General features: G+C 31.9%; 1 protein-coding gene across 2 annotated transcripts in view; it reads right to left on the bottom strand.

Annotated features, from left to right (window-relative positions):
- Positions 1-261: 261 nt before the first annotated feature.
- LOC126883967 (G-protein coupled receptor Mth-like) overlaps positions 262-25,846 on the bottom strand; it is a 230,582-nt gene continuing 204,997 nt past the window's right edge. Inside the window, exons 6-8 of one of the 2 annotated variants that reach the window (XM_050649735.1) lie at positions 18,176-18,333; positions 14,986-15,145; positions 262-5,114 (exon numbers count right to left, since the gene is read on the bottom strand). In XM_050649735.1, coding sequence (XP_050505692.1) covers positions 4,799-5,114; positions 14,986-15,145; positions 18,176-18,333 — 634 coding nt within the window. In that variant the 3' untranslated portion in view covers positions 262-4,798. Of the gene's footprint in view, positions 5,115-9,408; positions 9,679-14,985; positions 15,146-18,175; positions 18,334-25,846 lie in introns of those variants that run through there. The other variant, XM_050649736.1, reaches the window with a different exon arrangement.

The following is a 25,846-nucleotide window of genomic DNA, read 5'->3' as shown; positions in this document are numbered from 1 at the left end:
ACATTCCACTGCAGATCGAGAGCCCCGGTTCATACCTGGATGTTACTTATTTTTTTCTTCATTGTTTGAATTAAATATTAAATGCCTTTACCTACCTGCGTTTTTACTCACGTATTGAGTACTAGTAAACAAATTTGTTGATCTTTGCCTCAATGAACTGATGTGTTGTGGAGTGTATTTATAGACTCACCATATCTCTACATTCACCTTTTTTCCTTGCAAATTTTAGAAGGATGGGGAATAGGTATAAGAGAGAATCTGTTTTCGACTAAGAAATTCAAAGATTTTATTTTTAAATATTTATTTGTTTAAAGATGGAGTCGCTTAGGTTTCGCCATTCCCTTATTTTTTAGTTTGCTTTAGTTAGCAAGTTAATATTTTTATGATATTAGCTATATTAACGTATATAACAATTATTCTTTCGGAACATGTTTCATTATTTTTTACAATTTTAAACATTTTCTTTAATTTATATGAGTTTAAAATCGATTATAAAATTCTTACATGACATATGGATAGAAACGACAATATAGCTAATAATTTTATATTGTGTCCCACATACTTATAACAAAACTGTGGTATCATAAAAAGAAATTTTTTATAAAAGTGAAATTTTTTAATATTATTGCTAAATCTTATAGTTAAATATTTATCTTAAGAGTAAACAGTAGCGATCAACAGGTAGCAACAAAATATAACTTCGGGAGATAGTATCATCAACTTTGGCAACAGTGATAATCTTTGACATTATCTAAGATTCATATTTTGACAATATCATAGTCGCGCTAAATGTAAGTAGTAGAAAACGATTTTATTATTAATAAACAGATATTTATAAAAATAAACCAAAATGGGCGAAAATTTTATGTTAAGATAGGTATTTAGAAAGGTATTTGCATGAAATATCTAATACTAAAACAATAATAAATAATCATTTTTTGTTGTGCAGCGAAACAAATTTCGATTTTCGCATAATTTTGGCACGGTTTTTAATGGACTGTTTCTTGGAAGGTTTCACTTTATTTTTCGTTTGATTTACTTTTTCCATTTTGTTAAACTATTGATAATATTTCTAGAATAAAAAATCCTCCGAAAACTTTATATACTCGCATTAGAATTCGAAATATTTTTACGTAAAATATACTTACCTACCTACATATAACTAAAATTCACAATTAACAACAATCTATTCTTTCAAAGAGACCAACAACTTATACAACAAATATAGGTATAGGTATAATAAATTAACTATCAATAAACACTACTTTCCTATGAAACAACAAAAACGAATTCTTAAATTAACACACTACTACACTGAACAGATATCGATAAAGATGACAGAACAGATTAGAGAAAATCTGACGCAGGTTTGTCAAAATGACAGTGAAAATTTCTCTATGTTGCCTAATTAGTTATTTAGTTATAATATGTTCGATTTCTTATTAGAAATAAAAAAATTTAGTAGTTCCAAGATTATACAAAATCTAGGCATGGGATAAAAAAGTTTATTTGATAAAAGTTTATTTTTGAAGTGAAAACTTCTTTAGGGACGTTGTGCGATTTTTGAATAGGGGAAAAAGCATTGAATTCGCGACCATCATCGCTTATGCTATATATTATTTGTATGTATATATAAATTGTATAGAAGTACATATTTAAACTTAAAATAAATGTAAAACCTATTTTAGGATGGAGAAAAAGGATTTATTTCGCGACCGTCATCTCTTCGGCGAAATAAATTTTGTACGTATCTATATTATGTGTATCTATACATAAATTGTATAGAAGTATTTAAATTTAAAATAAATGTAAAACCAATTTTTGGATAGGGAAAAAGGATTTATTTCGCGACCGTCATCTCTTCGGCGAAATAAATTTTGTACGTATATGTATTGAAGTAAAAACTTCTTTAGAGACGTTGTGCACATTTTGGATAGGAAAAAGTATTAAATTGCCGACCGTCTAGCGACCGTCATCGCTTCGAAGAAATAAATTTTTGAAGTGAAAACTGCTTGAGGGTCGTTGTGCACTTTTTGGATGGGAAATAGTATTAAATTAGCGACCGTCATCGCTTCGACGAAATAAATTTTTGAAGGAAAATTTCTTTAGGGACGTTGTGCTATTTTTGGATGGAAAAAAGTATTAAATTAGCGACCGCCATCGCTTTGATGAAATAAATTGTTGAAGTAAAAACTTCTTGTGGGACGCTGTGCACTTTTTGGATGGGGAAAAATTATTAAATTAGCGACCGTCACCGCTTCGACGAAATAAATTTTGGAAGTGAAAACTTCTTTAGAGACGTTGTGCACTTTTTGACTGGGAAAAAGTAATATATTAGCGACCGTCATCGCTTCGACGAAATAAATATTTGAAGTGAAACTTCTTTAGGGACGTTGTGCACTTTTTCGATGAAAAAATTAATAAATTAGCGACCATCATCGCTTCGATGAAATACATTTTTGAAGTAAATACTTCTTGAGGGACGTTGTGCACTTTTTGGATGGGGAAAACTTATTAAATTAGCGACCGTCATCGCTTCGACGAAATAAATTCTTGAAGTGAAAATTTCTTTAGGGACGTTGTGCACTTTTTGGATGGGGAAAAAGTATTGAATTAGGGACCGTCATCGCTTCGACGAAATACATTTTTGAAGTGAAAACTTCTTTAGGGACGTTGTGCACTTTTTGGATGGGAAAAAGTATTAAATTAGCAACCGTCATCGCGACCATCATTGCTTCAACGAAATAAATATTTGAAATTGAAAATTTCATTAGGGACGTTGTGCACTTCTTGGACGAGGAAAAAGTATTGAATTTGCGACCGTCATCACTTCGCTGAAATAAATTTTATACGTATATAAATTATGTGTATGTATACATAAATAGCATAGGGAATACCCATCGCATATGATATAGGTATATCACATCTTTTTGGATGGAGAAAAAGCATAGAGCTCGTAATTTATATACTATAAGAAGTTTTCACTTCTGTCGGCACTCCCATGAGTGCCTTCAATTCTTTTTTCTTCTTAATGGCGGCACAGGCTCCTTTTTTCAATATTTTATTTAATTATAGAGTAATTTCCACGTACTAACATATTTCTGAAATTTGGCTCTGTACCGCCAATCTTTATTACATTACGAATTATGTGTGCCAAATATCTTGGCAAAATATTCAAAATTAGAGCCGCAATCTTAAAACGCGTTTGTTGCTACCTGTTGATCGCTACCGTAGCCTCTTAATATATATTAAATCAAAATGGTCTAGTGGCTAGGGTACCTGGCTTTCACCCAGAAGTCTCGGGTTCTATACCCAGCATCGGAAATCCATTTTGTTTTTAAAATTGAAATTTTGATTTAAAAAATAATTGTGTCCTATAAATAATAAAAATTATGGTATTATAAAAAAATCTTTTTTTATAAAAGTGTAATTATTTTCTTCAATATGTTTACATGGGATGTTTTGTTTTTGACTGGATTTTATAATATTTGACTTGATACTTTGATATTTCTTGAAAGCGATTTTAGGACTGGAAATCAAAACGTCAAAAACAAAATATAAAATGTAATTTGCATTACCATCAGTTGTAGTTTAGTCTTATATAAAGAGTACAGGGGAAAAACAAGGAATGACACTTTTTCATGAATTTTGGCTTTTCTAGCCATGTGGTAGCAAAAACTGAGTACTATCGACTAGCCTATCGATTCAGGATAATAACCAAAAAGATAAGCCTATATAAATTTTCTAAGAATTTGTATCTAGGCGAAGAACAAGGATTGTCCGCAAGCCATTGAACAAAAATAAGGAATATTAGCCATTTTTTTGTGCACTATTAAATTAGTAGGTTAATATAGATTAATATTATATTAAGATTATGGAATAAGAATTGCTAGAATTCTGGTAAGAATCTCCTGAGTGGTTTTTAGATATCATAAGAATTATGCCTTTATTGGTGTTCTCAATATGTATAAATGTGACATTCCTTGTTTTCCCCCTGTACTTTATTAAAATATAGCACTAGAAAACACAAATTTTGTTCTTTATTCTTTGTTAGTAAGATCACAATTTTCATAATTTAATATAATTTTAATGTTTATATTGACATCAAATTTTATAGCTCCTTATAACAATTTCATAGGCTCACCTAATAAGTTGATTATTTTCTTTTAAAATGACTCTCTGTTCATTTAGACGTAAAAGACAGATTTACAGAAATAATTTTATCCACTTAGCACAGTTTTATGATCTTTACAGCTCTGTTATAACAGGATAATAGCCATTTCCTAATAATTACATTGACAGTGCCTGTCGACGTAAGTTTCACTTAATGTTTTGATTTAACTTGTTTGCAATTGAGTCATTATGTTTGCGGAAAGATCCAACGGATCAACTGTATATGAGGCGCTCAGAGCAACAGTGGCCTAAGCCATATTGAGCATTTTTAGATTAATATATCAATAAAACAGCAACATTAAATCTTCGGATTAACAAGGGCTACACAAACTACCTACCTTTATATTTGGATAAATTTAGTTACATAATTTGTAGTGCCATCCCATAAGCATACCTAATGGAAATACGAATGCAAAGATTGCATTTATCTCAAAACTTTGTTTTTGGGGTTAGGTCCCTGTTGCTCTGACCGCCTTTTATATGTATAGTACTATTTCTAATAAAATCAGTATTTTTGTCAATCAGTACATAAAAACATTTCAGAGTATAAAATACAGTACGTAAACTTTGAAACTCTTGATATCACAGTATATTATATTATTTGGTAGTAAAATGTTTATTATAATCATCGTTCATAATTTGGAAGACTGCCAGGTGCCACTTCTGCATCAGAACCTTCAACAGTTTTGTCTTCAACCTTAAATACCTCTAATAACCTATTAAACCTATCTCTATCTGATTTTTCGTCATGTTTTTTGCACAGAGCCTTGTAAATGTCTTTTCGCGTGTATCGATTCGTTACAAAAATAGATACAACGAATATACCTTGTGATCCTTCAATAATTTCGTAGACTAAAGGGTTTCCTAAGTCCATGTTTTTAAGAGCTGCATCAAGTACCCAAATGGTAGACGTCACCCAAATTAGAAAACATGAGCGTATCCTGTAAAAAAATATAAAAATTTATATGGATTCTATAAAATTTCTGACCATAAAAAAGACAATAATACGAAGTAATAATCAAGGTTTTATACATGACATAATTTAAGCAACCTAAGTAACACTGTAAATAGGAGACTGTACATAATATAAATATTTAAAAACATCAAGATATTATACAACATTTAAAGCATAAGTAACATGTCTTCCAGAATTTGTAATACAAAGCTATCCTCTGAAACTATATATAAAAAATAAGTTCATACTTAAACGGGAAACTTCCCGGGACTTGGCTGTATACCATGTAGTTAAAAAGTTCCAACATCGAAGTAAAACAACTTCTAAGTAGTAGGTATAATTTAATAAAATTCTAAAAAATCCCAATGGATTGCATAAAATATGTTCAGGACAAACGTTTTCGGACTGATCAGTCCATAATCAGTGAACTCATGTACTTGCAAGATAGCCCCAAAACCAAACAATGGTAATATGTATAATTCAGTTTACATTCTTAAATCGTAAAATTATAAATACGCCAGTCAATGAGAGCAAGAATAGGATATTACCTATGAATTCTATCCTAGTGCATGGATTTTAATGAAACTTTGGGCCTAGCCTTTACTTATCTCCTAATTCAAAGTCTACCCTATGCCGATGTGTGCTTTTATCTTGGGGGTGGTTCCCACCCCTTCTTAGGGGTGGAAAATTTTTTGGTTAAAATTATTACGGAATTCGCTAGAGAACCTAATTCTAAGCAAAAACTGTTCTATAACTTTTTTGTTGAAAACAATACTTTTTGAGATATTTGTGGTTGAAAATTGGCCATTTTCATTAAAACATAATACCTTTTCCAACGGTGTTTTGCGAAGACCTTAAAAACTATGCATCTAACTAAAAAAACTATATTAAACATTTTTGTAGGCTCTAAAAAAAAACAAAGAGACGCTTGCCTTCATAAATCTTCTAGTTTTAATACAAAAAGAGGTACGTGAAAATAGTTTGTTTTTTAAATAATTGATGGATTCGACCGTTACTTGATGGAAGTTCATTTTATCTAACAATAAAACACTGAAAACGTTTGTTTTCTATACTTCCACAAAATTTATTACAACTAAGTGACTACAGCTGTTTCGGCAGAGTGCCTTTCTCAAGTGATTTAGTTTACAATGGTTTGCCTATTTAAAGTCTTTAACTGAAGAGGTTGAGGAGTGGGGAGCTGTTTGTCTCAAGTTGATCATTCAGAATTATATCTGTATTTTTCAATTTATTAATTTCCATAGATTCTAATAAAGATAGCTTAAGGCCTTTATTTTGAATGTGCAGAATTTGAAACTGTTCATTAATCATTCTTTTAATGAACAGTTTCAAATTCTTCATATTCAAAATAAAGGCCTTAAGCTATCTTTATTAGAATCTATGGAAATTAATAAATTGAAAAATACAGATATATATCTGAATTATCAACTTGAGACAAACAGCTCCCCACTCCTCAACCGCTTCAGTTAAAGACTTTAAATAGGCAAACCATTGTAAACTAAATCACTTGAGAAAGGCACTCTGCCGAAACAGCTGTAGTCACTTAGTTGTAATAAATTTTGTGGAAGTATAGAAAACAAACGTTTTCAGTGTTTTATTGTTAGTTTGTTTTTTGGTACATTCTCAAATTGGTGTATTCAACTTGAAATAACAGAGAAACGGTCGATTTTAGGTGTATAATACCACTAATACGTTTTGTAGTGCTTGAAAAGACCTTTAAAATGAGTTTAATTAAAGGCCCATTACATTAAAACTAAGCGAGATATGCTGCAAACAAAATTGATAACTAATGTATTTTAAGAAAAAATGAGAGGTAATTTTAACCCCCATCCACCAAAATGTAAATGCATCGTTTTCCTTCCACAATACCTTTTATTGTAGTGTTATTTTTATGTTCAAAAAGTTGGACGGGTTTAAAATGAATGGTTTTTGAAAAAAAAATATCAAATTATAGAGCGCATTTTAAAATTTTCTTAAAAATCTTCGTTTTTCTCCATGTAACTTGAAAATGATAAGAGATACAGTAATAAAAAATAAAAGTGAAATTTTTATCTGAAAAAGCCCTAAATTTTTGTATCGTATCTTTTTTGCGTATCTATCATTTTCGAGTTACATGGAGGAAATGGAAGATTTTTAAGAAAATTTAAAAATGCGCTCTATAATTTGATCTTATTTTTTTCAAAAACCATTCATTTTAATCCAGTCCAACTTTTTGAACATAGAAATACCACTATAGTAAAAAGTATTGTAGAAGGAAAACGAAGTATTTAAATTTTGATGGATGAAGGGCTAAATATACTTCTCATTCCTTCTTAAAATAAAGTCGTAAACTTTTTTGCAGAATATCTCGCTTACTTTGAATGTAATCGACATTTAATATTGCTCATTTTAAAGGTCTTTTCAAGCACTACAAAAGTTATTAGTGTCATTATACACCAAAAATCGACAGTTTCTGTGTGATTTCAAGTTGAATACACCGATTTGAGAATGCAGCAAAAAAACAAAATCTTCTTATCTACCATATCCCTCTTTGTATTTTAACTAGAAGATTTACGAAGGAACGAATCTCTTTGTTTTTTTATAACCTACAGAAATATTTTATATAGTTTTTTTGTTAGGTGCATAGTTTTTAAGGTATTCGCAAAAATCCGTCCGAAAAGGTGTCATTTTTCAATGAAAATGGCCAATTTTCAACCACGAATAACTCAAAAAGTATTGAGTTTTCAAAAAATAATTATAGAACAGTTTTTGCTTAAAATTAGGTTATCTAGCCTCTTCCGTGGCTATTTTAACCAAAACATTTTTCACCCCCGAGAAGGGGTGTGAAGCACCCCCAAGATAAAAGCGCACATCAACATAGGGTAGACTTTATTTCTTAAGCTATTCCCTACTTACTGTAAAAATATCAAGTAAATCGATGTAGTAGGATGGAATTCGGAGCCAAGTACCCTCATTGACTGCCCTAAAAGGCTTGAAGCCGATGTTACCGGATACTTTCGGGGACCATTATGAGACCCTACCCGAAATCTCAAGCAACCATCTTGATCAACTGAAGTCTGCCAAGTCGTTTCAATCTATATAACTAATCATTACTCATATCAAACTACATCGATTAAAATCCCGAAACAGGTCGGTTTTTATTTTTAAATGTTTTTTGGCATAATATTGTTTTTAGTGACGCCAATCATCTGGGCGTGATGGAGTAATCGATAATTTTTTTAAATGAGAATAGGGGTCGCGTACTAGCTTGTTGGAAAGGTTATTCAATTCTCAATATATTAATATAAACAATATAATTATTTATAAAGAGTGTCCAGAAAAATTCTTTTGAATTAAATTAATTGATACAAAAAGAAGAATGAAAGTAACTTATTTAACTCAAAATACATTTTACTGCTGGTAGACAATAGACAAAAATGTTTATATGACAAATAAACATTGCCTTTCACTTAAATTTTAAATTATAAAACTGCCAAGAGGCAGGTGGGTGGCAGCTCGAACACTGAATTAAAGAGAAAATCAATAAATTTATTTGTTAAATACACAGTAAGATAGGTATATTGTGAATTAAATAAATTAAGTATATGCATTCATCTTTTTGTACCAATTAACATAATTAAAAAAAAAATGTTTTGACACTCTGTACAAATAATTATGTTTGTTTATATTAAGGCATAGAGAATTGAATAACCTTCCAAATGAGTTAGCATTTAATCCCTACTCCCATTAAAAAAAATGTCGATTACATCATCACGCTCGATGGATGATGTCACTAGTATGATATAGGTACATATATGCCAAAAAATCATAATTTAAAAATAAAAATCGAATTGTTTCAGGATTATTCCTTCAAATTACCGGCTTACGAAATAAAGAATTTATTCCTTTCATTTGCACCATACTGTATGTACATAGTATTTGTTCGTAACATAATTCTATTATGAACAATTTACAGGGAATGACAAACTAAAAAAAGCAGTAACTTTTGCATCTATTAAAAATGTGAAAAAAGTTATGTTGTAGTAATACAGTAAGCTAATGAAACCAATATTGAGTATTTAGAAAGGAATCCACTAAAAGCAGTCCTCTATTTAGCTATGAGAGAAATGATCTCTAGTTATTTAAACATAAAAAACAATAAGGCTAAGAAACACAAAAGCATTGAGAACATTTTCCGTTGGTAAAGTTGTGTTAAAGAAACTTATTTAAGCAGACAGTACATTCCCATTCCGGTATACCATAATAATATATATTTACCTATATAATAATAAATAATTTAACGTAAAAACCCATTTTGCTCCTGTAGTGGTAGCTCCTCGTTTATACCGTTTTCACATGGTCTATACATTCGCCTATGGAGGTAATGTACCACAAACACCAGCAAAATCAATAAACCTTGTAGGGAATCTATTATCTGCAGAGCAAATAATATTCCAGATTCAAAAATTGACGTATCGGAAAAAATACTTAGAGATAACCCAAGTGCTAAGAAAGTAATCATTGTAAAGCACACTACTACAGACTGGTTACACCTAAAATGTGAAAAATACTGTGTCTAAAATAATGTTTAAATTATTTTCTATCAAAAATAATAATCATATAAAAAAATCTCATCAGGTTTATGTATTATGGATGAGATCTTTGAAGTTTAATACAATAAACTCTTTGCATTTCTTTAAAATATTTAAAAAGTGGGTGCAGTTTTTTGTGCAAAAATATAGGCAAAATGATTTTACCTTAGATCTAATGATTTTATTTGTTCTTATGAGGACCATAACCATTGACGAAGTAAGGTTCAAATGGTTAGTAGTTTTTTTTTTAAGTATAATTAAGGATAATCCTGATAAGAAGAATCCTGAAGATATGGTCCGAGCATGTAACAAACAACGAAGTCATGAGAAGAGTCAACAAAAGGATGGACTTATTGGAAACCATCAAGACACGAAAGCTGCAATACCTGGGGCATGTTATGAGTACATATTATACATATATTATGTTATGAAACATATTTCAATTAATTATGCAAGAGAAAATCCAGGGCAAGAGAAGTGTAGGAAGGAGAAGAATCTCATGGTTGCGTAACTTGAAGGAATGGTACGGATGCACATCAATCGAACTATTCAGAGCAGCAGCATATAAGATCAGAATAGCCATGATGATTGCCAACCCACGTGGCGCGAAGATGTCACGTAAAGAAGAAGAAAGATAATGCGATTTTTTTAACCCAAAAGAAGATATTTATATACATATGTGAATATAAGGGGATGCAAAGTAATAGAAATGAATTAAAATGATAATCAGTGAGACTGTAAACCAACGATTAATAGTCCATTCTTTCACGGTTTTTGCTCTAAATTTTAAAGAACCGCTTGGATTGACATGAAATTTGGCATACGCATAGCTTACATGTCAAAGAAAAAAGTGATATTGTGCCGATGTGTGCTTTTGCCCTGGGGGTGACTTTCACCCCTCTTGTAGGTGAAAAAATATATGTCCAAAATAAGTTCGGAAATGGGTAAACTGACTAATTTTAAGTAACTTTTGTTCTATAGAGCTTTTTCGCCAAGTCAACACTTTTCGAGTTATTTGCGAGTGGATATGTTCATTCTTCAACAAAATAACCACATTTTTAGACGGTTTTTCGCAAATAACTCAAAAAGTAAGTATTTTGTCGAAAAAAACGTTCGTAGCAAAAATATAGCCTATAAAAAAATAAAAAAATGGTGTACGCGATAGGTTTCTGGATCTCGTAGAACCAGAGTTATAGCCAATGAGAAATAGATTCATATTCACCAAATTTCAAATAGAATATTTCGACGTGAAATATCCAAAAAATTAAGCACTTTTTGGGAAAACCCATTATAACTTTTTTAAAGCGTTTAAAAAAAGCTTTATTTCTGTTTTTACAAAAAGTTTCTAGCATTAAATTTAAGCAAGTTACGCTCAAAATAAATTTGGTCCCTTTTGTTTTTGCAAAAAAAAATCGAGAAGACCACCCCCTAATTAGAACCTAAATGAAATTAATCGTTGCCGCTCCACAAGTTATTTTACTTATGATGTGTTTATATGATCTGTAAGTTTCATCAATTCAAAGTGCTTATTTTTGAAAAAATTTGGTTTCAAAGTAAATTTTTTCAAAATTTAAATTTTGAAAAATATGCTTTTTTCAAAATAACTTAAAAATTGTTAGAGATACCAAAAATCTCGAAAAACAAAAAAAGTCAGATTTGCTTTTCTGAATATCATGTATTTTTTTGTTTTTCTGTTAGACAAAAATTGATCAAGATTTGGTGTTTCTAAATTTGCATACATTCGTGATCAGTGACTCGTTCAACCCCTTTTAACTACAGCCCTTTCAATAATAAGGACTTTGAACCGATGAAACTTACAGATCATATAAACAATATATACACGAGTCAAGAAACTTGTGAAGTCGTAACGATTAAGTTCATTTAAGATACTAATTAGGGGGTGATTTACTCGATTTTTTTACCAAAACCAAAAGGGACTAACTTTATTTTGAGCGTAACTTGTTTAATTTTGATGCTAAACATTTTTTTTATAAAACAAAAATGAAGATTTTTTTAAACACTTTAAATAAGTTGTAATGAGTTTTCGCCGGAAATGTGCTTCATTTTTGGTTATTTCACGTTAAAGTAATCCATTTGGAATTTGACGAATATGAACCTATTTTTCATTAGCTATAACTCTGCTTCTACTAGGTGTAGAGACGTGATGTATACACCATTTCTTTAAATTATATATTTTTGCTAAGAATGTTTTTTCGACAAAATACTTACTATTTGAGTTATTTGCGAAAAACCGTCTAAAAGCGTGGTTATTTTGTTGAAAAAATGAACATATTCAACGCCAAATAACTCGAAAAGTATTGACTTAGTGAAAAAACTCTATAGAACAAAAGTTACTTAAAATTAGCCAGTTTACCCATTTCCTGACTTTCTTTGGACGAATATTTTTTCACCCCCAAGAGGGGGTGAAAACCACCCCCAGGGCAAAAGCACATATCGGCACAATATCACTTTTTTTCTTTGACTTGTTAGCTATGTGTATTTATGCCAAATGTCACGTCAATCCAAGCGGTTCTTTAAAATTTAGAGGTTTTGCAATATTTTACCATTAAAGAACGGACTATAAGTTATTTGCCTGGGATATTGAAGTAAGATACCGACTATGAACGAATATATCGAATGCTACTATGACCACCAAAAGGTGAAAGAGTGAAAGTTAAAAGATGAGAAAAAAATTACATTTAATATGGAATCTTAATATTGTTACAGTTCAAAGGTCTTTTCTCAAAGTTCTTGTCTAGTTAAAAATGCAGTTGAATTAGTACAGTAGAGCATTGGCCACCAAAATAACACGATAGGGTCAGGCGCTTTAAAAAATAAGAAAGGTGCAGTTGGACTATTAGCGCAGGAGCTGTTGGACATTTTTGGGTAGGTATTTTAGACAATTTTTCACGTAATTCTTTCATGATAACCTAATACAAAAATGATGGTCTGGCTGGGGGGTGGCGGTCATTTTCCCCAAAAATCCCCGCCCCCCAAGTTAAAAAAGGATAAAAAATTTTATTACAAAACCAAAAAATATCTTTGAGGCGACTTTAAAGTCAATTTAAATATTCAAATATAAAGAAAATAAACCTGCCCGACAATTTGCGAGTGATTTTAACTCTGTAAGATGCTTGCATGGGCGCCCTAGTATTATTTTCAGGGGGTGATCTGAACTTCAGGAGATTGCATCTGAATCTATACATACTACTAACCAGTATAAAATATACAACTTATATTGTGCATTTTATTGTGCATTTGCTATTTGGACAGGGTATATTTAATATTCAAAATAAATATTCTATAATAAAAATAAGGACCCTCCAATCTATTATTTGTGATGCTTGTCCGAAATTTTTTAATCGCAAAATATAACCTGGCATAATTAACATATTTATGCTATCGGACTAAAGAAATGAGGCTGTAAGTTTGTCGAACAAGAGATCGACAATATTTTGTGATTAATTATAAGTACTTTCAGTTCGTTGACAATTAAGACTTTTGTAATAACCAAACTGTACCGCGCTAGAGTGACATCTTGCGGGTATCGGACTCAACGATCGCTCCCTCTTTTCTTGCCCGACAAAAATAATTCCTTTTATTTTAGTATAATCTTTTGATTGAAATTAAAAATTATAGTTCTGCAATAACAAAACATAACTGCGCTAGAGCTACAAGTTTAGGTGTTGTGCGTGCGGAAACACCTCCAACCAGCACTCTGAAAATTTTCAGAAAGTGGTAGCCTCGCTCAAACGAAGCAGTTAAAACAATTTTTAACACTGATACACAATGAGTAACAGTGTATTGAGGACTATAATAACTGCTTTAAAAAAAAATCTTATTTTTAAAATAACGAAATGTTAATGATTTTTTTGGTAGGTAATTGAAGTAAAGGTACTTTCTTTCTTCACTGATTAATTCACCGTTGCTAAGGGAATAATATGATTCTTCTCAAAAGAGGTTCAGTATCTCGGAATTATTTTTAATAGCAAAATTACTTGGTATGGGAACCAATCAAGTATCCCCACTAAAGCAACAAGGGCTTTTTTTCGACGTGCTTGTAAGCTTTGTGGCAAAACATGCCGTCTGAAATCCTAAAATGATTTACTGGCTATAGGTAGTGGTCGCTGGAGTTTATGCTGTGCTGGTTTGTTGAAATAAAACAGCACATCAAGAGAAAATAACAGCTTTAGACGTAAGGAGGATCGTTTTAAAAAGTGTATTTAGCTTAATACGGGCACAGTATCTTAAAACCTGTGACCAGACTGAACATCTAGACTTCTAGAGATTTTAAAGATTAGATTTTAACTGTCATCAGATACATATCCCAGAAACGAACCAATGGACGTGCTAACTGCAATATTGTGACATGACAGTTGTATTTTCATTATCCAGAAATTGGATCTACACCTACAGCCTATAAGATAGGCTTAATTACAATAAACGCAAGCCCAGTTAAGACCAGAGTCCTTACTGTCACTTACTGGCAACAATAAGATGAACCTTACTTATCGCCTTACCGTCTTATCACTTTGTATTACCCAGGTAGCTGAGATGGTAGAATGTCTCACATTAATTACAATAAACGCAAGCCCAGTTAAGACCAGTGTCACTACTGTCGTAGGGACAAAACGATTATACACCATGGAAGAATATGAACATCTGAGAAAAACTTCATGTAAAACTAACCGTTTTAATGTGGAGTTGGTCAATGCTGAGACGCAATTAATTACAAAAGTTATCCGAGCAACAAAACCATATTGTTCGAGGAATCCAGCGGCAAAACTATTCCAACTGATCAGAAGGCTCAACTTAAAATAAACAAATTCATGCATTTTCACCACTCCTGCGAAAACTCAAACTTGGTTGTAGCACATCGTTTTATTAGCGGATTAGCCAATCACATCTTCATGTTTTTCTCACACAGTTTTTTCTTGTTTTCCGAAAGTTTTAGTTTTGCAACTTTGGAATTTCCCAAGTAAACGATACAATTAGGGCTTATGACGAGCCCTCTGACCTAAAATTTATTTAATTTTCGTAGGATATTCGAATAAACCGAAGCGAATAAAACTGCATTTTATTTATTGGTTTAATTCAAATTTAGCAACGCAACCCCGGATTGAGGTAATTATTGATTACTATTCGTACTGTCAAAAAGAATACCTAAGTATAATAATAACGTACAAAGTCTATGATACCAAAAGGCAAATTTTTATTTAAACTAACCATACATGACTTAAAATTAATTATAAAAAGTTTTATACTTACATATACTTAAAACGACTTTTTTTCTCCAACCACGCAATATTAGCACGGTTTTCTTTGCCAGTCACTCTTATGAGGTAAAAAGAATACACTAAAGAAGCTACAGCAGCAAGAAGAAGAAGTACCATGGGAATAAAAAGAATAGCTATTCGTGTTGCTGTATCTAAAAAATTTTTAACGTTAATATAATTTTAATCAGTTGATCCGATAGACTTCGCAATCTATTTGTTTGTTACAGCCCAAAATTATCCGATTTATTTTTGTATTTATTTTCTAATGTGATCTCTATTATTACCCTATATCCGGACAAGGTGGGTCCAATGGACCCGAGACGCCACTTCTTTTATAATAAACTGATAAAAAATCAGGACACGTCGCAAGACAGAAAGACAACAGATGGACAAAGAAGATTTTAGAATGGTGGCCAAGGACAGACAAACAAAGTCGTGGAAGACCACCTACCAGATGGACCTACGGTGTTAAAAGAATAGCGACAAACTGGATTGCAGCTGCCCAGGACAGAGAAGGGTGGAGACATCTTGAGGAGGCCTATGTCCGACAGTGGACAAATTTGGCTGTGTGATGATTATGATGATGATAAAAAATAGTTATTGAATTTTATGCATTAAGTAATTTTGTTTAGAAGTATATTTCCGTTGACATAGTTATGAGCTATTCAAACTATTAATAATTTTTAATAAACCATTAAAAATTTTTGAAATTAACGCGTTGAAAGAATTTTCTTCCTGAAGATGTTTACAATAGATACCTATTATATCTATTCTAAATGAATTACTGATACTGATAATGATTCTTGGAATTGGAAAGAAATCCTTTGTAAAAGGTATACATTTTTTTATTAAAAATCCCTTAAAAGGGCTACATCACAACAAAACGTTTTCGATTTTTATAAAAAATCATCATCAGTGTTCGATAAACTGGATGCTAGCTGAGCCACAAAAGAAAAATATCTGGGTAAAAACCCTTTACATAAAATATAGATGCCTTAAAAGTGCATACTTCAAGAAAAAGGCCTGTGATGATCACATGGCAAACAGGATAATGCCCTAAGGTAAGGTATAGTGTATATCCTGTTTGCCATGTGACCATCACAGGCCTTTTTCTTGAAGTATGCACTTTTAAGGCATCTATATTTTATGTAAAGGGTTTTTACCCAGATATTTTTCTTTTGTGGCTCAGTTAGCATCCAGTTTATCGAACACTGATGATGATTTTTTATAAAAATCGAAAACGTTTTGTTGTGATGTAGCCCTTTAAAGGGATTTTTAATAAAAAATTTTATACCTTTTACAAAGGATTTTTTTCCAATTTTGTGATTGATGGTATACAGCCAACTACAGGAAAACTTTTTCTTTTCCTTGTGGATTTTGATTCTTGGAATACCATAATATAGAATATATGGAATATATGCAATTCTAGTTAGGTACATAATATTTATATTTTAACATAAATAATGCATCTTCTATTAGTCGTTTGATATCGATGTTAGTGTCGACAACTTCAGTGAATTATATTGAATACCATAAGAATAAAATGTTCCGAAAACCATTGTCAGTGCAGAACTACTGCTAGAAATTGCCAATAATTTATGGGACTTCGATGATGAAGAATCTCCTGAAGTAGGTTGCACTGAAAGTGACTCTGAAATTAAAGATAATCTTTTGGAAGCAAGTGAAGAAGATGACCAGCAAGTAGTATTAAACGATCTCGAAGAAGAATGTGTAGCTACAAGTTCCCAGATTTAAGATTGTGTAGTTTTTGAAACTAAGGATGGAATTAACTGGAAGAGTCACCCACAACCGACAGGACGTATGCGAACTTGCAACATAATAAAGAGCAAAATCCACAAAGCAATGTTAGCTCCTGGTCAAAGTGTAGGTAGATAAACCTGTTGATTCCTTTTGTTTGTTTGCGGATGAAAAGATTGTGAACGAAAAAATGAAGTGTACAAATAAAGAATCCGAAAAAGTCCTAGGAATAGATTTGGAAATATAATATTGCGATTCCCCATGCCTTTATTAAACTACTACTTACTGCAGGGCGCCTGACTGCCAAAAACCATAATGCAGATGTACTTTAGAGTACGTATTATGGACCTCCTATATCTAAAGCTACCACGGGAATAAAACCATTAAAAAATTTGCTAAGATTTGTTTGATTTGACGATAAAGACACGTGGCATAACTCGTACATAATGATAAATACGCGATGTAAGGAATCAAGTCAACCAAAACCGTTTAGATAGATCTTAAATTTTCGGACTCATTCACAAATAATCTCCTCTGTTCCGAAAAAACAAAGAAGTATCCCAGTTCTATCTACCATGCATCACAATGCTAACTGTGAAGATGATGTTAGCAAAAACCACATACGATACTCTATTATAATAGTACAAAATGTGGCGTCTATACGCTAGCGCTAGACCAAATGATTCAAAAGTATCTATATGTTCAAAAGACGGACTAACCGCTGGCATTTTGCATTTTTTATGAATATTTTAGATTTGGCTGGGGCAGCCTGATTTATTACTTGGACAAATTTACATCCAAAATAGAAAGAAAACAAAGATGAAAAGCGAAGATTATTTCTTACAACGACAGTAGAACGACTAGTGTTGCTTCCAATTTTGAGAACAAAATCAAGGGTATCCACATAATAAAAAGCCAAGAGGAGAAAACCTCCAGTTTTAACAAAGAAAATATGTCACATGTGCCCACAAAAAACAAGGACAGGAAACAAACAAATTTGCGAATACAGTAGAAATGTGTGTAACGATGCCGGTATATTAAGAAAGTTTGTGAATATTGTTTTTTTCAATCTAGAGAATTTAACTTTAACTTTAATAAAAATTAAAAAAAAATATTAACAATATGTAGGTATTGATAAATAATGAATACTACATTCAAGAATAGTGGTGGGTCCAACGGTCCCGAGTAGCCCGGTTACGAAAGTAAAATGTGTTGCCCGGATAAAAGTTAAGAATGACTTCATTTGAATATCCCTCACATGATTATGTTCAAATTAATCTTACAGCGATAGGAACAGGTAATAAAAAATTAACACAATGCAATATATATCCAACTCTTACTGATTGCCCTTTCAACTTTTTACTGAAATGCCACAAAGTATTCACTCATTCTTTTCTTATTAATACGTACGTTATGATTCTTACCTTTGAACATACACATTCCTCTTCCTTTCATAAATGAAATCGGTACATCTGGAATGCCTGTAGGAATTATGGATATAACTAGAACAACACATGGAAAGAGAATCGATCCGGCAATATATAGATATATTCTTTCTGGATCTTTATCTTCTGCAAAGTTTCTGCAACAAATAATTAAATAACTTTTAATACATTTATACCGAGCATAAAGATTAGACGCGTTTATATGCTGTGTTTTATTTTAAGCAGAAGATTAATTTTCCCTTGAATTAAATTTTAAATTATCACAGAGTGATTGATATAATAATTATTATACAATAATTACGTAATAATTATTATTACGTTTAATACAGTGAAAGAGTAATTCTAACATTAATTATTATACAAAAGACTACTTTGACAACGGCACCCGATTTGGGCGTCGAAACGATAATAAAAATCATTTTTAATAATATTGTGGCTTATTTCCCATTATAAATAGTTAAAATTAATTATTATAGTGCTTAATATTGTTCTAAATATGTAGATATGACCCAAGATTGGAATATGAATTGTGTAGAGAAATGCAATTAGGGAAGCCGACCCCGCATAGGGATAAGGCACAGAGGATGATGATGATGATGATGAGTGCTTAATATTGTTCTGAAGCTATTTATTTGTGGCATTTATGTAATTTATTATTCTAACTGGAAAATAAGCCACAATTTAACTTAAAAATGATTTTATTGACCTTTTAATTTCCACCTTGGACGTCGTTATAAAAATACAAAATATTAATAAATTAAACAAAAATGTTGTTGCTTAGTAAAAAAATTCTTCTAATAATTTAATTTAATCTGACTCATTCATATCGGCAATTCAGACATATATTATACATTTTAAAGTAGAAGACTTTAAAATGATATTGCCAATATTTATGAGTTACGTTCCTGGGACGTATTTCTTGAAAGATAGTTCATTCGATTACATGAAATCAACTTTAACTCAAGAACATCCATTACAACAAAATCTTTTTAAAGACAAATCACATGCTATGATTTTTTTGTGACGGATGTCCTTAAGTTGATCTCATATAATCGAATGAACTATCATTCAATAAAGTCGTCCCAGAAACGCAACTCATAAATATTGGCAGTATCATTTTTTACTTTACTTTTACTCTTTTACTACTTACTAGTCTTTTACTTTAAAATGTATAATATATGTCTGAATTGCCAATATGAATGAGTCAGATTAAATTAAATGATTAGATGAATTTTTTTACTAAGCAACAAAATTTTTGTTTAATTTATTAACATTTTGTATTTTGATAACGACGTACGAGGTGGAAGTGGAAACGTCAACAAAATCATTTTCTAAATTAAATTGTGGCTTACATCCCAGTTAGAATAACAAATTATAATAGTGCTTGTTCTACTATTTCATAAACAATTGGTATCAAGAAAGACATCAATAAATTGTTATCTTTGGTTTTTATATTTGTATATATCGTCAAACTAGAATGTTGAATACCGCTTATAAATTAAATTTTAGGCTAGTCCAAATAAAGGACAAACAAGTATTTAGATCAAACATTAAATAAATCCAAATACTAATAGAAGAACCGGGGGCCGAAAACGAAGCAATGAACCAAGAAAATAAAAAGTAAAATAAGTATATTTAAATAGAAAAACATATAAACAAACAAAAATAACAACCTAGAATGTAAGAATAACGCTAGGAGTAGGTCTAATAAACAAAATAATAGCAAACATAGGACTAAAAATAAGCTAACCACCACTGAAAATAATAACTATATTATATGTGTTATAGTCAAAGCCCGAATTTCAGGCACTCCTAGGTTTGACTAGGCAATCCTCAGGTCTGACTGACGGTCTTAGTCAAAGCCCGAAATAAATTACAGTTTCGGCCTTTGACTAGTCAAACCTAGGAGAGACTAAGTTGGTCAGGCAAAGGTCGAAATTTAATTTTATGAAATCGGGGTTTGACTAGTCAAACCCCGATCAGCTATTAAAATGTCGTAATTTGTTAGATTAGGTTTAATAAAACGTCATTTTTTAATTTTAATGTTTATTATTTTTATATTGTCATAGTTAAAATAAAAAAAAAGTGTTCATTCTCACATGTTGAGGCATCATGGCATTTATCCCTGGTTGTACCAACATATTTTAAGCTTAAGATGTGCCTTAAGCTCAACTTTTGAAACATACGCGTTGCACCATTTAGTTTTGGATCAATTTTCAGCTTGTCACAATGGATTGCCAGGTGGAATGGATCGATAAGAATAAAAAATTATGGTGCAACGTAAGAGATACTTAAGTCAGCCCTACCCACAAGTTAAACTAAGCTAAGCTGGAGCTTAAGATTTGTTGGTGCAACCAAGCATTAGAGTTGCACAATACGTTAGACCTTTTACACTTACGTAATTTGAAAGAGCATTTCTTATTGCAGTAGCATTTTATAAATCTGTGTCATCCAAATTTAGAATCTTTTGTACTAATTTCTCTTAGAAATAGAGACAGCTTAACGTCTGGAACATCTTCGAAATTAGGAAATTTCTCTTTGCATCCTCTTATTTGATTTCTTGAAAAAAGTCTGTTTATTGTTCCGTATTTCGTACCAACTCTATATAAACCGTGAATTGTTTTATCTTGTATGCTACTCAAAATATCTCGAGCATCCTCTTTGGCTCTATCAAAGCTGGGGATAGGTATTGTTACAGTTTTTCCGATCGAAATTGGAGGACATTTTTTTTCATTTAATTGTTTCATAGCATTAGCCTGGGCATGAAGACCTTCAATCGCATTTCCTTTATTTATTTTAATCTTTTCTGTCTTTGCACAACGCATGCTCGAACGCGTGCCAAGGAGATGCTCGAAATATTTTGGGTATCGTACAAGATGAAACAATAATTAATTGACGGTTTATATAGAGTTGGTACGAAATACTGAACAATGAACACACTTTTTTCAAGATATAAAATAAGACATTGCAAAGAGAATTTTCCAAATTTCGAAGATGTTCCAGACGATAAGCTGTCTCTAAGAGAAATTAGTACAAAAGATTCTAAATTTGGAGGCCAAGGATTTATAAAATATCACTGCAATAATAAGTGCTCTTCAAAACCATGTAAGTGTAAAAGGTCTAACGAATAGTGCAACTCTAAATGCCATAATACCTCAACATGCGAGAATAAACACTATTTTTTTTTATTTTAATTACGACATTATAAAAATAATAAACATTACAATTAAAAAATGACGTTCTATTAAACCTAATCTAACAAATTACGACATTTTAATAGCTGATCGGGGTTTGACTAGTCAAACCCCGATTTCATAAAATTAAGTTTCGACCTTTGCCTGACCAACGTGGTCTCTCCTAGGTTTGACTAGTCAAAGACCGAAACTGTAACTTATTTCGGGCTTTGACTAAGACCGTCAGTCAGACCTGAGGATTGCCTAGTCAAACCTAAGAGTGCCTGAAATTCGGGCTTTGACTATAACATATGCACTGACAAAATTTGAAATCGGAAAAGAAAAAGAAGACGTTTACGAATTGTTATCGAAGGTATAAAACACGATAAAATAAAAAGAAGCAACAGTAATCAAGGAGGACTTGAATACCCAATTGAACAAAGATGGATATCAAAAAAGTATATCTAGTAGAAAATGTATATATCATATAGAAAAAATGATAATGGAAACAGAATATAATCAGTTAACACAAATAATCAACTAAATTATTCCTAACCAGAAAATTTGTCCACAACACAGCTATACAGCGTGTCTACTTAAGTTGGAAACATATGGGAAACTTTTTTATTATTAATTTTACGAAAAAAAGTTATTCTTCATAAAAAGTTCTGCGTGGTCTAAAATCTAAGATGCAACCATCAGATATCACATTTTGTTAATTTTATACGAGGTCTGTCAAAAAATATGAATTTCACTATATTTTTGTTTAGTTTCGAAGTAAAAAGCGAAACTAAACAAAAATATCGGAGAGGACCACAAAAAATCAAGTGGTGGCTGCTGAAAGATGAGAAAGAAGGTCTATTCAGGAGAAGAATAGTAGAAAAAATATGTTGGAACATGAAAGGAAGCCCTAATACAATTTGAAGAAAAATGGCCAGTAGTATTAGAGAGACTGCTATTGAAATACTTGGGAAAACGTCAGGAAAAAAGTTTGAGGATAAAGAGACTTGGTGGTGGTCAAACGAAATACAAGGAAAAATAAAAGAGAAGAGAAAATTATATAAAAAGTGGCAAGAAACCAGATCCGACACAGATCTTCAAAACTATATGGTGGCGAAAAAGGAAGCGAAAGTAGCAGTAGCAAAAGCCAAAGCAGAAGCGTATTCAAACCTATACGATCAACTTGATACCAGGGAAGGCGAAACGAAGATATATAAAATAGCCAAACAGAGAGCAAAGAAAGCAAAGATTTTAATCAGATTAGATGTATCCGAGATGAAAATAATAAAATACTAGTTCACGAAAGGGATTTCAAAAAGAGATGGAGAAAGTACTTTGACAGCTTATTAAATGAAGAATTTGACAGACAGCCTGTAGAGTCAACGGAGACAGTAGCAGCAATGGTCACCAAAATAACCAACGAGGAAGTGGCTCAAGCGCTTCAAAAAATAAAGAAAGGAAAAGCGGTAGGACCAGATGATATTCCTGGGGAAGTATGGAGAGCATTTGGAGAGACAGGAACAAGGTGGCTAGCAGGTCTATTTAATAGAATTATGGAAGTTGGACAAATGCCAGACGAATGGAGAAGCAGTGTACTGGTACCTGTTTACAAAAACAAGGGAGATATACAACAATGTACAAACTACAGGGCTATAAAACTGCTTAGCCACACCATGAAAATATGGGAAAGAGTAATTGATAGACGGATACGTGAAGAGACCGAAATATCCGAGAATCAATTTGGCTTTATGCAGGGTAGATCAACAACAGATGCAATTTTCATTATAAGGCAGCTGATGGAAAAATACAGGAGTAAAGAAACAAATGCTCATATGGTATTCATTGATCTTGAGAAAGCATATGATAGAGTTCCTCGAGAGATTCTGTGGTGGGCACTCAATAAGAAAGGAGTCCCTGGTGAATATGTAAAGATTGTGAAGGATATGTATGAGGGAGTAACGACTAGTGTTAGGACAGGTGTGGGAGAGACTGATAAATTTCATGTGAAAGTAGGATTGCACCAAGGCTCTGTGCTTAGTCCGTATTTATTCTCATTAGTTTTGGACCAGATAACAGCGAAACTACAGGGTAACATTCCATGGTGCTTAATGTATGCTGATGATGTCGTGTTAGTAGGAAATAGTGAAAGAGACTTGGAACAAAAACTGGGACAGTGGAGACAAGCTCTGGAGGAAAAAGGTTTAAAACTTAGTAGGACAAAAACAGAGTATTTGGAATGTTCATTTAAAGATGGAGCTACTACAAATAAAATGGTATCTTTGGATGGTGAAATGATTGTGAAAAGCAATAATTTTAAGTACCTAGGATCGGTATTACAGAGTGATGGAGAAATAGATGGAAATGCATGCAGTATAATTAGGGCTGGATGGATGAAGTGGAAAGAAGCGAGTGGTGTGTTGTGTGACAGAAAAATTCCAATGAAGCTGAAGGGAAAATTCTATAAAACAGCCATAAGACCGGCTATGATGTACGGAACTGAATGTTGGGCAGTGAAAAAGAAAGAGGAACAACGAATGCATGTGGCGGAAATGAGAATGCTTAGATGGATGAGTGGAGTGACAAAGAAGGATAAAATTAGAAATGAGTATATTAGGGGAATTCTAGGTGTGGCACCAATTGATGCCAAAATGAGACAGCATAGGTTAAGATGGTTTGGCCATGTTCAACGTCGAGACGTTAATCATCCAATACGAAGAGTAGCTGAAGTGCAGATTCCTGGAAGGAGTAGGAGAGGAAGACCAAAGAAGACCTGGGGGAGACGATAAGGCAGGACATGTTGGTAAAGGGAATTAACATTGATATGACCCAAGATAGAATTGTGTGGAGAAAGGCAATTAGGGAAGCCGACCCCGCATAGGGATAAGGCAAAGAGAATGATGATGAATAAAGTACCTTTATTTTTCACAATATTAAAAATTGTTATTAAAAAAGTTGTTTAGAATTAAAAACTATGCTCCAATGTGTAATTACATCCTTCTAATCGAAATATTGTGAAATATAAAGGTACTATACTCATGAGCGAAATTCATATTTTTTGACACACCTCGTATAAAATTAATAAAAGTTGTTATATCATAGTTGCATCTTAGATTTTAGACCATGCAGAGCTTTTTATGAAGAATAACTTTTTTCGTAAAATGAATAGTAAAAGAGTTATCATATTAATTTTTAATAAATAAAAATGGCGGGTATTTTACAAATAAAGAGAAAAATTTGTAAAATATTTTTTTTCAATTAGAAGCATATAATTACATATTTGATCTTGGTTTTTAATTCCAAACAACTTTTCATAATAAGAATTTTCGATATTCATAGAAATAAAGGTACTATATCCTTGAACGAAATTCATATTTTTTGACATACCTCGTACAATATTGATAAAATTTGATATATGATGATTGAATCTTAGGTTTTAGAGCATGCAGAACTTTTTATGAAGAATAACTTTTTTTCGTAAAATTAATAATAAAAAAGTTTCCCATATGTTTCCAACTTAAGTAGACACGCTGTATATGAGAAGAGCCAGATCATACAATAGATGGAAAATTAAAGTACGGTGGAACCTAGACGCTCTAAATAACCCAGATGTTAAAAATAAATACAAACAAAGAATAAATAAAACAAAGAAGACACAAAAACAAAAGATGTTCAGGAAAATTGGAATAAAATAAAAAACAAGATATTAAAAGCAGTAGATGAAATTATGGCAGTAAGAGAGAGCAGAACGGACAATAAAGTATGGTCCAATGGCGGATCTAGAAATTTGCCTTGGGAGGGAAATTGGCCTTAGGGGGGAACTTTCAATGAAACACCAACCAAAAGACATAAAAAAGATAAACCCAAACTACATAAAAGACATAAATAACCATTTATATGCATTAAGGTCCCTTAATTTTCCTAACTAGCGTGTTAATTGGGTTGAATTTGTGTGTCTGTGGTTTAAGTTTCATGTCAGCTAATATATTTTTATGTTTCAACAATTTTTTTTCTTAATTTTGGACCTTGCTAGGGGTGGAAATTTCCCCTTTTTTCCTCTCCGTAGATCCGCCACTGGTATGGTCTGATCAACAATATGGGGAAGCTAGAATGCAAAAATGGAAAGGGCTAAAACGGATGATATCCAAAAACAAGATAAACTAAATTACAAAATAAAAGAAAGATAACAAGACGATTTAAAAAAGGAGGAGAAATAAATGGATCATATAATCAAAAGCGGAAGAATAAGCTACAGAAAGGTTGAGAATGGGTAATAAGTAAAAAAATATATAAAAATTGAAGATTAGATATACGTCAATAGTCAGATCGAGAGGAATGAAACAAAAAAAGAGAATAACAGAATGTGAACAAGGATAGCTAAAAAATATATGGAAGGAATACTCTCCTCAATCCTAAATAAGGGAAAAATACAAGATGAGGAAGAAAGCAGCGAAACGAATAAGACGTGTGTGAAGAAGAA

The sequence above is a fragment of the Diabrotica virgifera genome, chromosome 4 (assembly GCF_917563875.1).
Source record: "Diabrotica virgifera virgifera chromosome 4, PGI_DIABVI_V3a".
NCBI lineage: Eukaryota > Metazoa > Arthropoda > Insecta > Coleoptera > Chrysomelidae > Diabrotica > Diabrotica virgifera.
The sequence above is the reverse complement of the archived record's forward strand: the minus strand, read 5'-3'. Positions and strand labels throughout refer to the sequence as shown.